The sequence below is a fragment of the Aptenodytes patagonicus genome, chromosome 5, assembly GCF_965638725.1.
Source record: "Aptenodytes patagonicus chromosome 5, bAptPat1.pri.cur, whole genome shotgun sequence".
NCBI classification, from domain to species: Eukaryota; Metazoa; Chordata; class Aves; order Sphenisciformes; family Spheniscidae; genus Aptenodytes; species Aptenodytes patagonicus.
Genome location: NC_134953.1, coordinates 42,081,621 through 42,097,342, shown reverse-complemented (window position 1 = coordinate 42,097,342; position 15,722 = coordinate 42,081,621). Strand labels below are relative to the sequence as shown.

General features: G+C 44.8%; 1 protein-coding gene across 3 annotated transcripts in view; it reads right to left on the bottom strand.

The window, feature by feature from the left end:
• Positions 1-5,304: 5,304 nt before the first annotated feature.
• A1CF (APOBEC1 complementation factor) overlaps positions 5,305-15,722 on the bottom strand; it is a 34,665-nt gene continuing 24,247 nt past the window's right edge. The window contains exons 8-12 of one of the 3 annotated variants that reach the window (XM_076339483.1): positions 14,989-15,259; positions 13,260-13,468; positions 10,865-11,001; positions 10,081-10,214; positions 5,305-7,732 (exon numbers count right to left, since the gene is read on the bottom strand). In XM_076339483.1, coding sequence (XP_076195598.1) covers positions 7,581-7,732; positions 10,081-10,214; positions 10,865-11,001; positions 13,260-13,468; positions 14,989-15,259 — 903 coding nt within the window. In that variant the 3' untranslated portion in view covers positions 5,305-7,580. Of the gene's footprint in view, positions 7,733-10,080; positions 10,215-10,303; positions 10,484-10,864; positions 11,002-13,259; positions 13,469-14,988; positions 15,260-15,722 lie in introns of those variants that run through there. The other 2 variants (XM_076339484.1, XM_076339485.1) reach the window with 2 other exon arrangements.

The following is a 15,722-nucleotide window of genomic DNA, read 5'->3' as shown; positions in this document are numbered from 1 at the left end:
TGGGGCAACAGTGTCATATGAAGTGAATTGCACGTAGTTGTCCATAAATCAGTGGCCTCAGTTTCACAGGTGCCTGATGAGAGTGTCTGTACTGGGTCCTACCTCAGAAGTCTTGAGTAAGGAAAGGAAGGTCAGTCATTTGCAAAATAAAATATTGAAGCAGTTGGCAGTTATTTCTTGCTAGACTGTGTTATTCTCTTTCACAAAAGTCACTTTTGAACTGACCAGTGTGCCAGGTGGGCTCAGTGCTGCCCACCATGTGTGGATTTGTGTCATTTCAAGGGGATGCTGGGCAAGTTTTTGGAAGAGAAGCCCTCTGAAAGCTCTCAGATAATTACAAGTGGCCAAGAAACTACAGATGGGATGGAGGCCACCAAGTCCCTGGAAGGACTACATATGTTTGCTCTGATTTTATGACCTGAAGACATCATGCATCTGTGGCATGGTCCAGAGGCAGGATGCTGGGTGAGAAAGACTTTGGGGCTGACTTTGTCCACTCTTGCTGTCCTTGTGCTAAGCTCCCGCCCAGCCATCCGACCACAGCACAGGGCAGCAGATGGCATTTTAACCTCTAAATATCACTTTGGGACACATCAAAAAGATCAAAAATAAGGATGCTTACATGTGCCAGAGGTTGTTTCAATAGGAGGGTGTCATGGGAGGGCACTGGGGTTACACCAGAGGCATATGCAGGATGGAGATTTTGGGAGGGACCTGTTAGTGAAGGATAACCTGCAGCTGCTAGCAAAAGGTGACTGATGTCCAACCAGAGCGGGGTTGGATTTCATTGCAATAAGTTTGTATTTCAGGTACTGCAGATGGAAATCAGTAAGAATTGAACTTACGAATTAAAGCTATGGGTGAGACAGCTCTGAACAAACCTCAGCCTGCTTCATTTTAGCAACAGGAAGAACACAAGGTGAGCAGGCTCTGGCTGGATGAAGGGCTGCCCAGAGCTGATGGCTAAAGCCTGAATAACCTACGGTAGGTCACCAGAAGGGCTCATGGTGCCCCTCCAACCCATGTGAAAGATCAGTGGAGGGTTTCATCAAAGCACAGAATTAAGATACCATTGAAGGGGCAGAAGGACAGTCCCAAAACCTGTTGGCTGAAAGGGTTTCAACACAGAAAGGTCCCCAGGAAGGTAGAGGATTTTCTCCTGGAGGTTTCAGGAGCTGGCTGGACAAAGCCATGACCACCTTGGCCCAGTGCTGGTGGCAAGTCCCTCCTGAGGTGCCTCCCACCAGTGCTGCCATGGGGTGCCGTAAGCAGGGATGGCTCTGCAGTCCTCAAGTCTCTTCCAGCCCCTGTAAGTGGTAGATCCGGGGACCACAAGGAGAAGAAAATATACCTTTCAGATCCGGATTTAGGATTCTTGTAGTGTCTTGCAGCTAAACAATTGTAAATGTTTAATGAGCTCCAACAATGCGTACCAATTTTGTATGCAATCTCTTTAATTCTTCAGAGAATCGTCAGTGAGATAATTTTGCCTCTCTTTAAAATCAGTAGGAGAGAATGAATTATTCATTTTAAACCAGCTGCAATCAGTCTCAGAGATCCCCATCTGGAGGAGCTCAAAGCAATTGCAATATTGAGTCAGGAAAGAGAAAGCTTTGAAAGAAAAACACTGGGAATCAAATCCCTGATGATGCTCTTAATGTCCTTTCCTAATAACTCACTCAGCCGGCCTGTCCACCCTGCTCTCATCGGTAAAATCGCTCTGATGGCAGTGGTGGCATCTGCGGGATACGGGCAGCAGCAGAGGACGCTGCTCCAGCATCCCACTGTGCCATGGGACAGGCTTGGTCAGTGCAGCAATGCTCAAGTTGCAAAATGGTCCAGAAAGTTTCCTGCAAAGTTTTTTCCCACTTTGCTCATGTTTTCATGCAGGACCATGCATGGTAAAACACATCACAGCCCCTTAAAACAGGGTCAGATCATCTTTATGAAACACAAGAGCTGCTTTCTGGTCTGAAAATGGTGCTGCCTAATGAATCCCAATATAACAATCACTCTCTCTCTACTTGCTGTTTTTCTTACACTGTGTAAACTAGAATAAATTGCACGGGAGTGTTCCTGTTTTCCTAAAAGAAATACATTGGGAAAAAGGAAATAGTGGTTCATTTTTTCTCAGGCAAGACTGAGATGTTTTATTTGATTGTTTCAGATAATTTTGTTTGTATTATTGCATTACACTAACTGTAGATTTTTTTTTTTAGTAGTGCTTGTACTGAACATGTTTATGCAAGCAAAATTGAATTGCACAGTTAAAATGCTCATGGGTAAGATTTACCCTCTAAAATGTGAGCATCTGACCCCAAAAGAGAGTTTTTAGGAAGCTGGTGTTTCTCATGGGAGAAGAGTTGTTGAGAGTCAGAATTAGGGTATCATCTGGAGAGTCCCACTGGTGCCCCAGAGCAGGTCCCCTTGTGAAACACCTCGTAGCAGGCTTATTTATTTATTTGTCACCAGTGGGCACAGGCTTTTTGAAGTTTTTAGGGAGTTTTTTGGAACTTTTCGTAATTTTTTGTGTCTACAAAATTCAGCAGCTCCGAGCACCGCAGTGTGAGAAAGGCTGTTGAGAGAAGTCCTTTGTTTTATTTGCTCTTTAATAACATTGTGGCTCTCATCTACTGTTGGCATACAGTGACAAACAGCCCTTCCCTCCTACCCGCACGACGTTTCGAGGTGCTGTGGTTGAATCCAGCAGCCACTAGGGGCCAGTGCTGTTTTACACGAGAACAAGCTTACCGCTGAACAGAGCCAAAGCCTAGAAAAATTTTTCAGGAATTTGGGCAACTTGCCAATTGTTAAATATAGCATTACTCATCACAGTTGCTCTTCCCTCTCTCGGGCTGCTCTCCTTCAATGTATAGCCATTTGTGCCTTGCGTACGTGCTCGGGAGGCGAGCAAAACTCCGCCTGTTTTTTTTTTTATCGTGGGACATAAACTAGTATGAACTTGAGAAACTTGTTTGTGTCCGCAGGCTGAGCTGCCTCGCAGACCTCCTTTGCAAAACTTGACCATGCCGCAACTTTCCTCCTGCACAACATCTTATCCCTCCCAAATTTACCGACAGTATTTGGAGCTGCAGAAGAGATACTAAATTAGGATCTGACCCGAGGCACTGGGGGGAAAGGGGAGAATCCCTCTGCTGTCTCTGGGCTTTGATGCAGGCTTTTAGGATCTGTCTGAACTTGTGGTTGTCTGGTGCTGTTCACATGCATCCCACAGAGGATATTTGTGTGCAACCTATCTACGGGTCCACCAGTGGCTATTTGCTTTTTAACATCTTCACAACTGGGGCTGCATATGCATGCGGTGGGTCTGGGGACCAAGGAACATCACTCTTCCAGTGTTTCCCTTAACCAGCCCCAAATCTGGACATGCACAGTCCCCATCTCCTGCAGGTAGTTGGAGCCAGGCCAGGACAAGTCTCTGGGCATGGAGAGGAGTTTGAGGTGGCAGGGCATCTCTCCAGGGAGAGAGCAGCCCACCCCAAGCACACCCTGAAGGAGAGGGGTTGGTGGGTAGGGGCTAAGCCCCCCCACCAGCACTTAACAAAGGGCAGCTGAGAATTGCAGTTTTAGCTGAGGCCAAGGTTTTGGCGGGACACAATAATTTCCAGCCCTTGAAAGAAAGGAGCATCCCATGAGAGTACCATGAGCAGCATCAGAGCCAGGCTGCTCCCCGGGAGCTAGTGAACAGCAGTGATTTGTGGTCCCTGACTGGAATGACACCCTTCAAAGGGTTTATGTTTTTCCCAAAAAAGGGAAATCCAGGTAGGTATGTGATGGGGAGATGAGATGGTCTATGGGAGATTTAGCTGGGCTAGTGGGAAACAGGAGCCATGCAAGCTCAAAGACAAAGCAGCTCCTCTTGAAAGTCACTGGAGGCCTTGTCCCATGGACTTCTAGAGGGGGTTTCAGTGGGACGTGGGAGATGATAGTTTCCTGGTGGGATGTTTCAGGGTCTATCCAGCTCCAAAGGCGGAGTTGTTGTGTAATCCTCGGACATGTTTTATTCTTGCTTTGCACCTCATATGTGAGGCCCTCTGTTGTAGAGACCTCCAGGAAAGGGCTGGCTGGAAGAAGGGAGAAGAAAAATGCAGGTTTTGTACCTCCTGCCCTGCAAGCAGCCAAACGTGGCCATCTGCTGTTTTTTCTGGGCCATTGATCTTCTCATCACTTACGGCTCAAACATGTCTTAGACTTGTTCATGGAGGATGGACATGGTTTTTGGCTTTGTCTCGCTATCCACTGGGAACCCACATCTTTACAAACGGGAAATAATGTTTTTTAAATTGGGTTGTGGGTTTGAGATTTCTTGAAAAATCATTCTTGCTCTCCAAAATTGATCAGCCAGCTGCTGCTGAGCAAAGAGGGAATCTCAGTTCTCTGAGAGGGGAAACGTTAAAACACAAAAGCGAATTCTGCCATTGCCCTGATTTCAAAGAAAATGAAAGCAGGACATCAGGAAAAGCTAATGAGGTAAAATAATAGAGCTGGCAGAGCTGCTGTTCTTGCTAAAGCCCAGAATACAGCTGACCTCTTTGTAAGTCTATAAGAACAATGTCAAACTATTTTGGTGAAATCTCTTTTGACTTGGTAGGGAGGCCTTTGGTTGAGTGCTGTGTGCTAGCAGCAGCAGGGTACCAGATCTCCCCCCCCATTTCTTCGGCTCAAGATTGCTCTGGAAAGGTGCAAAACCAGAACTCCTTGTACTGGGCATGGAAGCAGGAATTGCTATTGCTCAGTCATTTAACTATGATGGTCTTCCAAGTAGGAGGTCCTCATCTTCTTAAAACGACCAGGGCTGTAGCTGATTTACCTATCGGTGACCTGGCAACAGGCTCTTCCCAAGGTGGGACCAATCCCTCACAGCTTTAAATCATGTATTGCTCCATCTACCCCCTTATTTTTGCATGTTGCTGTCTTGCTATCAATATCGCCCCCAAGATATACAGAGGTATTACCTCTGTAATAAATTTATAGCAAAAGTAATTCCTGCAGCGTTGACAGATAAATAAATATTGGCCAAAGAGGTGGTGGAAAAAAACCCTAACCCCTTGATTTTTTACTTAAAAGTGCAGAAGTATTATACTGCTGATTTTCTGCTGCGTGTGCATGCCAAGTGTCACCAAAGTGCATGTTGAAAACGCTCTCGGCATTGCCGAGCAGCTTGTGACCTTGCCTGTCTGACCTCAAATCAATCCCTACAAAGCAAAGTGTGCTCTTATTTACCATGCATGGAATGACCCTTTCAGGTGAAACTTGGGCTATAAAAGGACTGAGGCATGTATGTTGGTTTAAAAAGCTTTAATGATATTTCAAAGTCCAGTTAATGTCCTTGAATTACTCTAGAATTACAGACTTGCTTCACAGAATTTAATCCTGGTTATAATTTCCTTGTAACGGATGATTGAGATGCCATTTTCACTTCATTCTGTTTAAACATATATGATTGTCCTCCAGTAAATGGATAGTGTGATTTTTCACTACACTTCAAAGTGTTAAAAGTCTATACAAATATTGTACTATGCGTACAAAAATAAGTGCTTCATGCACACACTTTTTAATACTGCTTCTTGCCCTTTGACATCTTTCTGAACTTATATAAATAGCTGAAAAAACAGACTAAAGTTACTGAACATGGAAAGTGAGAAACACTTTCTGCCAACGGTAGTCTTTTAGAGAGAGAGATGCGCATGGATATGTTACTCGTTGGCAGTCAAACACGACCTAAAAGACATAGACAGAAGAGAAAATAAAGCCACGATACCCCTAACACTCTCGGTTATTTCGCCCTCTGTGAACAGGTTTGTCGTTTTCTGCGAAGCCAAGCGTGCCGAACAGCAACCACAGAGGGCTTGTAATACCTTTAGGATCACCCTAATGAGCTACTTTATAAATAGAAAGGGTCTAATAGAACTGCAAACTATACAGCTTATGTGTTTTTGTTCCATTCCTAGTGAAATCGAATCAGCCGAAGCATGAGAATAGAAAACACTTAGCTCCTGGTAGTCAACACCTTGTCACAGACCATCGTGCTTTGTACAGCTTTGGGGATACACAGGAAAAGCTCCATTTGAAATGGCTTGTATGGTGCCACATTACATCATCTAGACCGGATGAAAAATTTGGGGCCAGGTCTGTTGGAATCGATGGGCATTGTCAACCTGGTTGTAAATTCTCCCACAAAAAGGGTTTTTTTTGGTCCTAGACTGAGCAGATTCAAGTTTTCTATTACATTACTGTATAGGATATATTACATAGGATTAATATGTCTGCTGTAGTTATCTAACACTGGGTTTCTCCTATAACTCTAGAGCATTGTTACTCCTGCCTCAATCTGATGGCAAAAATAAATGGATAATGCCCTCCTGCTGTAAACCAAAGGATGCTCTCAGCATCCCCAAAGCGTTCAAACACACCATCAACACCGGTGCTCTCCAAAACAAGAGACGACTTTACTATTGACGTGAATCCTCTTCCACTAAATTAATTTTTGCAAGAATTGCAGCAGCCAGCAGCCTTGCTTTAATGTGTAAAGCAGTGTTGATAGCCAGGCAGGGCTCCTTCCATCCTGTCAGAAATGTTCCTTGTATATCCTTTTATTCCTGTAGAGGTGCCTGTTATTACTGGGCCATGGCTGTGAGCTCTTGTGCTCTAATTAAGTAGAGAATTGGCCCTAATGAATAGCACTTTTCTGGTCCTCAACCTTAATAGTCCTAAAAGTTTTCCTATCTTTTACTGAATGTGCTGTTTGATGGGAAGTGGAAAAAATACGCCGTTATTTGCTGTTTTGTGACTTGCAGGTATGGCTGGGAAGTAGCAAAGTAAGAAGGAAAACTCTACTGAATGCTTGCCTCCTGCTTTAAAAGTCAAATTAACATTCAAAAGCGTGCAAACTAGCCTGTTAGGCTGGGCAGACACGTTTATGATACATGTCTTTTTTTCCTTGGCTGTGCCAGAATGAATTTAAAAGACGCTTGAGATGCCTGAACACATCCCCACAGCACTGGTGGCACAGGATGCTTGGAGGCAGTAAGAGGCAAACTGGAGACCTCCGCATGGCCAAGGGACAGCCCTTCGTTTTACCTGTTGCTCTGCCTGGCTTGAGAAATTTTGGGGTGAACGGAGGAGAACTCCTGATGCACGGAGGGGCTTGCTGGAGACACACCATCCTTCCTTGGTCCCACATCACAACGTCCACAGGACCAACTGTTTTCAGCACAGGTTGTTGCTTGTAAACACACACACATTGGTGTGTGTATATATATACATATATATACATATATATGCATGTATATACACACACCTGAGAATGACTCATTTTCTGGGCTGAGATTTTGCTTTCTAGTGTGAAAATCTGATTTTGAGTGATTTTTTTTTTTAATTTCTGCTTTTTCCCCCTAATATCCTGTTATGAAACTAAAGAACTACAAGGATGAAACTCTGACTAAAATCTAACTTTAGGCGACAGATTAGTTTAAAATCATGAGGGTGTAAGAATTACCAGACTGAGATTTTTTTTTTCTGCCTGTGCTCAACTTAAGGGAACTTGATTAAAGACAGGATTAAAATGCTCCATAGCCATCACTGCGTGCAGCAACTGCGAAGGCAGGGTAGGCTTCATAGGCTGCGTATGTCGCTAAATCTTGTCCCATAGTCACCGCTTGTTTGAGCTGAGTGGCTGTGACAGCGGCAGCTGCGTTAGCAATGGTATATCCTGCAGGGGAAAGGAGGGTAAAAATGCAGATTAATGAAAAGACATTCAAAACTGAACATCACCTAATAGTTTTTGATGGGAAGACTTTGCTATCGACGGGAATGACATAGGGAGCAATGAGTTTGTTAATGGGAATAATCTAGTTAAATTAAACAGGTCATTTCTGGCATGTTTTTTCTCCATGTTAAAGGTGATTAAAAAAAGCTGGACAATTAATGCATTGTCTTGCCTATTATTTGTTAAACACATTGCTTGAAAAATGCCCCTCTCTGTTGAATATTTTTTCCTTAGGCTTTGATTATTTCTGAGCTAAGAGAGTGTTAATGGTGCTCTGTACATGCCCTCCCATGCATGACATAAGGAGGGCAAGAAAATGAGGTAATATAGGGGAAATCTGGGCAGGTTTCATAGAGAAAATATGGCTCTGATACCCTTCACAGTCAAAATACATGCAAATCAGCACAGCCACATTAGAGAGGAGGGAAACTCCCTCTATGCAGTATCGGGGAGAAAATATTTAGTAAACTGGATTTTTTTTTCCTATCAGTTTCTAATGGAAAATGTGGTTTCAACGCTTCAAAATTTTCCATGGGAAAATGTTAGCTTTGCTGATTTAAAATGAATCACTGGGAAAACAAATGTCGTTTGGGGCTGGTTTGTCTGAAAGCAGGGTATAGCAGCTTGTTGATCAGACCACAATATTTTGTTGTGAAAGAATCAAGAACTAAGACAAAGCCCAAATTTGGGGAGAGCAGCTGGGGTACCCATTGGCTCTGCTGGACCAGGCTCTGCTGCCAAACTACATCTCCCAGGGTCCAAAATCTCTGACCAACCAGCTGGGCAATGGGATCAACTCAAGGTCAGTCAGAGCTGAGGTCCTCTCAGTGGGAGGAATGGAGATATTGGGCAACACTGACAGCACATTGCCTCATTGAAGGTGTTACCTTAGGGGAAAACATGAGAAATTTGCTATAATTTGAGTATTGTGGCTGCTCAAAGTATTTTCTTTGCATCAGCAAAGTGAGGTGCAACATTTTGACTAGGAATTGAGAAATCTGTCATTTAAAGCATATCTGCCACCATCATAAGAGAAATGAGCTGCTACCTGGGCATTGCCTGAGCTGAGCTGGGCTTCAGCAAGCCCTGATCAAGGACCAGTGTGTGTTGCAAGCAAAAACTTTAATGTATGTCAATTTGTTGAGTTTCCAAGACAAATAAATAAGGGTGGATGAAAGAAAAAGGAGAGATTATAATTAAGCAGTAAGTGGATACTGGATTCAGTAAAGAGCCCATTTGGTTTCCATGCTGCGGAAGCCTGCACAAACCCAGACAAATTGATTTTCCTGTGGTTTTTGTGGACTCCTGTGGCAGGAAGCCGGATAGATTTTTTTTTTCTTTTTTAAATCCATCCTTGAGATACTCCAAACAACTCAGTAGTACTGACTAATGCATTCCTCATGTGCAGTTTGGCATGCGTTGCTCCCACTACATCAGAATAACCATCATGCTGGAGAGCACAGTAAATGTAATGCCTGCGAGCTGGATTCCTGCTCCCAGCCTGTTTTTTCCATGATTTCCCAAGCTGTTTTGGGCAGTTGCAAGAGTTGTTGAGTATGAATTCCCAAACTGGAAAAAAAACCTTCCAGTGGGGTTGTGAGAGCTGGGATCAGATCCTAACTTTCACAGTTGCATCATTGCTTTGGCAGATGAAATAAAAAACGTTGGTTCCAAAGGAGCTGGGGGTGCTGGGAGAGGATGGATGGACCATGAATCAATCAACTGTGCATCTTTGCAGTGAGGAAGATCTACTGCATCCTGGGTGGCATCGGCCAGACCGCAGCCAGCAGGTCCAGGGAGGGGACTCATCCCAGATGTGGCACTGGGGATTCCAGTTCTGGATCCTGCATCCTGTCTGGGGCTCCCAGTTGAAGGGAGGCATCCACAAACTGGAAGGAGTGGAGGGGAGGTGCGTACCTGGGATGGGGCACCGAGCGGTGGGGGATCCCCATTCTTGGACACTGCCCCAACTCACCTGGACACAGCCCCAAGCAACCTGCTGTATCTGTGGCATTGACCCAGCTGGGAGCAGGGTTGGACCAGAGTCCCCCCACCCTGGTGCCTCCAGCCTGAGTTGCTCTATGGTATGTACACCGTAATTTGGGTAGTCCTGATATAGAGATAAATTACTATATAGGCAATAAAGATGTCATACACATAAGTCAAGGTAGAGGCGTGTGGAAGCAGGTCTGTCCTCAATGGCCAAAAATGGGTTCATTCTTGACATCCGCAAGGAAGCAGCAGGAAAAATAATTTTCCAGAAGACCTTTGCTGTACAGACCTTCCCATACCTGGAAAAGCTGGCGCTGCAGGAGGCACCTCTGCTCCCTCCATGGGAATCCCCAGTGTCTGAAGGGTGTATTCTGCTGCGTAGGTTTTGGCTTCATCGATATAGGCACTGAGTTTGGGTGGTGTGAAGGGATGTCTGTGAGTACAGCAAAATGTTAGCTTGGTTTTTTTTCTCTAGGACTTTTCTGCAAGATGTTTTGATCCACTCATAGATGACATCATCCCACATATCAAATGGAAACATTATTTTAATGTGCTGATGCATTAACAAAAGTATTCTTCTCATAGTAGTCTGGTTTCTTTGCTGAGTTTATCGGCCCTGGGTCTCATTTTGGACACAATATCCTTTCAGAGCATGTTGTGCATTGTCAGTCCAAAAGAAAGCATGCTGCAGCCTGGGTTTTTCTTTAAAATACACAGCAAACAATGTTTTAGGTCAGAAATGTTTAGAATCATATTTGGAACCTAATTATCAGCATGTTCCTTCAAGTTGCTTTCTTTTTCCCACAAGAGCTATCGTATGCTTTTTTTTTTTGTGCTAAATAGCACCCTTTTGCCTGATTATTTCTGGCTTTCTGTAGTCTTTGCACCACCAGAGAGAGAGCACCAAGCTTGGAAGACATCACTATCAGTCTATTTTAGTTTGTGGATGTTTTTCTCCCTAATATATATTAAAAAAAAGGAAATAGAGACCTGTGCAATTGTATTTTGAGGAGACATGCTAAATAAAATGCCATTTAAAAGAAAAATGTCCTAAAACCCCGAAAACCTCAAATAGTAACGTACATGGTAGGGTTCTGGCTGGCGAGGGCAGGGATGGTGATTTTGTATAGGAAGAGCTGTCTTTGGTCTTGGCCAATTGCAGAGTGGAGCTGGTAAACAGGCTGTCCCCAGTTGTTTTTCTGGCAGATTTCTTCTAAGATCTAGAAGGGAGAAAAAGGATTTTTGCTTGGGTTAATTGCTGTGCAGTAGCCTTCTCACCCAGCTCCAGCCCCTGCACTGGTCAGCTTCCTTCCCTTCAAAGGGTTTTCAGGGGTGTCGTGGCAGCTTCCTCAAGGCTTAGCAAAAAAAAATATAAAATAAAGGCAGACAGGATACTACATTCACCTTGAAGTATAAGATTAATCTAAATGTTTTATACTTTAAAAATCTATTTAATTCCTGAAGTTTATTATTACCCCATTAAATTGGACATCTTTGTCCTTTTGCTGATTAGCTGTTTTATTCTGTTATGGGTGTGGTTTTCTTTGAATTCTCCCCAGAAACTCTATCTATGCACTTCTATTAACAGTGCTAAAACACTAGGGTTGCATTCATCTTCACTGCTCTGTTGCCTCCCTGGCTTAGTGGGTTACAGTGCATGAAAAGTCCAAATTGCCTTTTTTTTTAAAAAAAAAAGGAAAAAGAAAAAAGGCTGTGTTTCCATCCAATTAATTATACAGGCTTCAGTAGGCAATTTCTGCTTCTAGTTTGAAAGAGGAATGCTGAACTATGTTGCCCCCAACCTTAGCACAGCTTATTCCATGGTAATTGGGAATCGCTGTGCAGAAACGCTCTTGCATTGGCCTTGTATTTCTTTTTTTTAACCCACTGGGTACGTGCTGTCCCAAATGGGTTTGAACACAGCATGGTGTTCCCGTGCCTCCCTGTGAGTGGTGCTCGGACCAGTTATTTTTTTCAAGTAGCTCCACCAGACCTGACACTCAGCTGAGAAGATTTTGGGTCTTGGGGCTTTGCGACGTTGGCTATGCTGCCAGCTGGGTTGGACCAGAGACCCCCGGGTGCCTCCAACCTGTGTTTTTCTGTGGTCTACCTTATTGAAAATTTACACTTAATTTTATTTAACATTAAAATGTAAAATTTAAATGTCAGTGCTGTTTTTAATTTTGTAATTGTAGCTCCAACTGAAGTTTAGCACTTTGTAGTGTAAATAAACTAGTTCATTACATTTCTTGACTATGGCAACACTTGTTCCTTGCTGTCCCAACTCCTTTATATGGATGTCGGTTTTATAATGTTACATCAACATTTAAATCTTCAGTAAGCCAGATCTACTTATTAACACTGAGCATCCCAGCAAGGCAGTGGAAACGAAATCCATCATTCAAAGATGCTGTTGAAATCATCTCATTGCAGCGGATGGGAGAGGCTGACCAAGTTGACAGGTATTAATGAAGCTGTCCTGTTAACAAGGCTGTCGTGAAGCAAGCTGTAGCTGTTTAAGACCTGCTGTTGTGAAGTAGTAGCAGTGGCGGGATTAGGGAGCTCAGCTGCTGGGAAAATGTGCCCCAAAAAACTAATGTTGCACATGGCCAGTGGTGTTACTGCACTATTTGAAATACATGCAGTGGGGGTTTGGCATGCATGGGAAGAGGAAAAAATGAATTTCACCTGCCCTAAGGCAGTGCAGCACCACTCAGGCTATCTCACCCCTCTTATATGCTGATAAAATAGAGTAAGGGGACTGTGAAATTTTGCAGGGGGAAAAAAACCCCGCTTTCCAGTTTTCTGGGGGAGAAAAGGATGTTTTCATAGACTTGGGCAAACTGGATGCTGTAGCAATTGAAGTGTTAATAGGCAAAGATGTGCTTCAAAATTCAAGGTGAAGTTAGTTTCTCATGTTGCTTTAGATGATGTAAGGGGAAAGGAGTTGCCATAAGAGCCGGACCCTCAGAAACTCGGGGAGTATGTTCTGGGTTTGTTCTCCTCAGCCTCCTTGAGCAACCAGAGTTTCTGCGCTGGGCTGGGTTGTGCAGGCAGTCAACACCTCTTTCCCTATAAATTATTTTAAAATGTACATTATTTTTCTATATATGCGCATTCATTCCTTGGTGAAGCCCCAAACGATGCATCCTGTTTACCAAACCCATTGTGGGTGAGAATTTATTTACCCTCAGTGCTTTTGTGGAGCAACAGCCATAGCTAGATTTCATCTCACACCCATGGGTGTTTATGAAAACTCTTCTCCAAGGGAGAGCGGACGCTATTCTCCAGCAAGGCGGGTGGGTATTGCAAGATGCAACTAACAGTATTTTATTTTTTTTAATGTCTTTTGAGATGCAAGAATGGATTTAGTCATCAGTCCCCAGTGCAGATTCAAGCAGTGGGCCATTTTCCCAAAAGCATTTTGGGCAAAGACAACCTCTGGCCAGGATATTGACTCTCTTTTTCACGCACATACCTGAGGAGCGAGTTTGATCCCTTGGGGTTTTAGCGTGACGTGGTTCATCGGCGTGAGCTCCATTCCTGGCAAGAGGTCGTAGAGTTTATCCTCTCCCCTCTTTTCTCCTTTGAGCTGGTATCCGCGCCCCAGGCCCGTGTATGCCAGGTAGCCACGACCTCCCAGTCCTCTAACTCCCGCAGCCCCTACAGGTACATTCATGTAAATTTCTAGGAATGTAAGAAGGCATTAAACTGAATCAAATCACCGGAAAAATTACCCTGATTCTTGCTGAAATTGAAAAGTTAGCCCCATTTGCCGGGTTTGGGAAGAAGATGGGCAGGAGCCCCCCATGGCCCGTTGCTGGGATAACCCAGGCTTGGCATTGACATCCTTTTTTTTGGGGCTCGTAAGCTTGGATGGGTGAGATTTTTCAGGGGAAGCCCTGCTTCTTTCTGACCCAGTTTCCATCTTCTCTGGTCAGTTTTGACTTTGTGACACCTTTCTAACTGGATTTGTAGTTGAAAGGCAGAGAGGGGACAGCTGGTATTATTTGCTACCCACCAGTATAATTTCACTTTCTTGAAAAATTCAGAGTTTATACAATCCCTTGCTTATATGAACCAAATTCCCTTTTTTTTTTCCCTATTACTCTTCCTTTTTTGCTCAGGGAGCCTTGCTTGGGAGTCTGGGGAGACTGCAAGGCAAGAGAGGGCTGGTGGGTTATCACATCTGCCCCTTTCCCAATGCAACCTTCATAGAAGCTGGTCTCACCTGTGTGGGCAAAAACATGGGGGGCAGCAGGGGAAATTCCTGCTCCCCTGTCCCATTCCTTGGGAAGGGGGAAAAACTGGCTGGTGCGGTCCTTACCAGCCCTACTGGGGTGCCACATGGGGTCCCAGCCTTCCGTGGGACCTGGCCACGGGCTTGGGGACACAAGATGACTGCCACAAGTGTCGTCTTTGGAAGGAAGATCAAATGGGCAGATTTTTTTTTTTTTTTGCTAGCCCCAAAGCTTACTTCCGCACTTACCAAAAGATGCCTGCAAAGATATTTAATAGGAGGGTACCTGCGCATGGGGATTTGATTTGGTGCCAGGTGTGGTCACCCAGCATCAAAGGCAGAGCCTCAGCAGCTTTCAGAAATACTCTCTGTTTTCAGAAATACTCTCTGCTTATTATTAGGTTAATGATCCCCCAAAAAAAGAGTCCATTTCCCAGAGCACACAATTAATAGCTTTCTTGATTTCAGTGCTGTTTCCCCACCCTGCATCAGGGCAATGTGACCTCCCTGGGAAATGCCATGGCTTTGGGTCAGAAAACACCAAGACTGGTAAAACTTTCCCTGTGACCTTCAAAGCAAAGAGGAAACACAGCAGAGAGCTGTGCTGGTGGCTGGTTGAGGGAGTTGGCTCTGAAGAGGGGAAGCAAAATTGTTTTATTTGGTCTTCCCTGCTGGGGCAAAACCAGGAGGATTTGTGGTTTCTTTATGCTGGACGTAGGGCAATCTGGAAGCTGTTTCAGGCTTGCTCTGGGAAATGGTTATTTTTTTCATGCCCTGCTTAGTCTGCTGGAAGATTGCTACAGCTTTGGGAAGGACAGAGCCTAAAAACTGTGTTTTTCATTGCTCTCTGAAAAGGGTCCAGCATCCAGGGCAAAGCCAATGCCCTTGACATGAGTCTAGGGAGCAGCCACCCAAGCCCCGCAGGAGTTATTTTGATAAAGCTGAGTATCGGCGTGACAGGAGTTACCTCGGATGGATGGGGGCCGGATGATGCTCCTGTTGCTGAGCCCCTTGGTGGTGGGGAAGTGGAGGTTGGGGATAGCCGTGTAGGCTTGGGGTGCGTAGAAAACCGGGGCACCCAGGTAGGTGGTGGCGGGGTCGTACACGTGTCCGAAGGCGTAGGTGTATTCTCCTTGCAGCATGGTACCTCTGCCACCTGTGCCCCGGGTGTATCTGACGTAGCTGTCTTTGTCGACGGGTTTGGCTAACGTCACCTCGATCGGGGATCCATCTAGCACCTTCACGCCGGGGTGGTGGGGAGAGAGCATGGGAGAAGCATAAGCGTAAGTCTCCAAGTGCGTGGGGATTATGCTGCCTAGGGAGGCATTTTCCCCACATGGTTTGCTAATGGGATGGGAAGGTGGAGAAAACCACCCAGAAAAGCCAAAATCTCTCTCCCATGGGTGGAAGAAGGCACTGGCTGGGTGAAGGCTTAATGTGTTCAGAGCACCCCGCCCTGATCCCTGCCAGGAGAGGTTCCTTAACACAGTTGTGAAGCCTTCAAAAGGCTTTGCTTCCCTGAAAAGCAGCATGTAAGTCACTGAGATTATACGTGCTCCTATGGAGAACAGCAGTAGCACTAAAAATAGGAGTGGGGTTAACACCTCTTTGGGAACAGCTCTTGCATTACAGCACCGTGAATTACATGCAACACAAGAAGTACTAAATACAGCAACCTCCTTGCAAATCCACATCTGAATT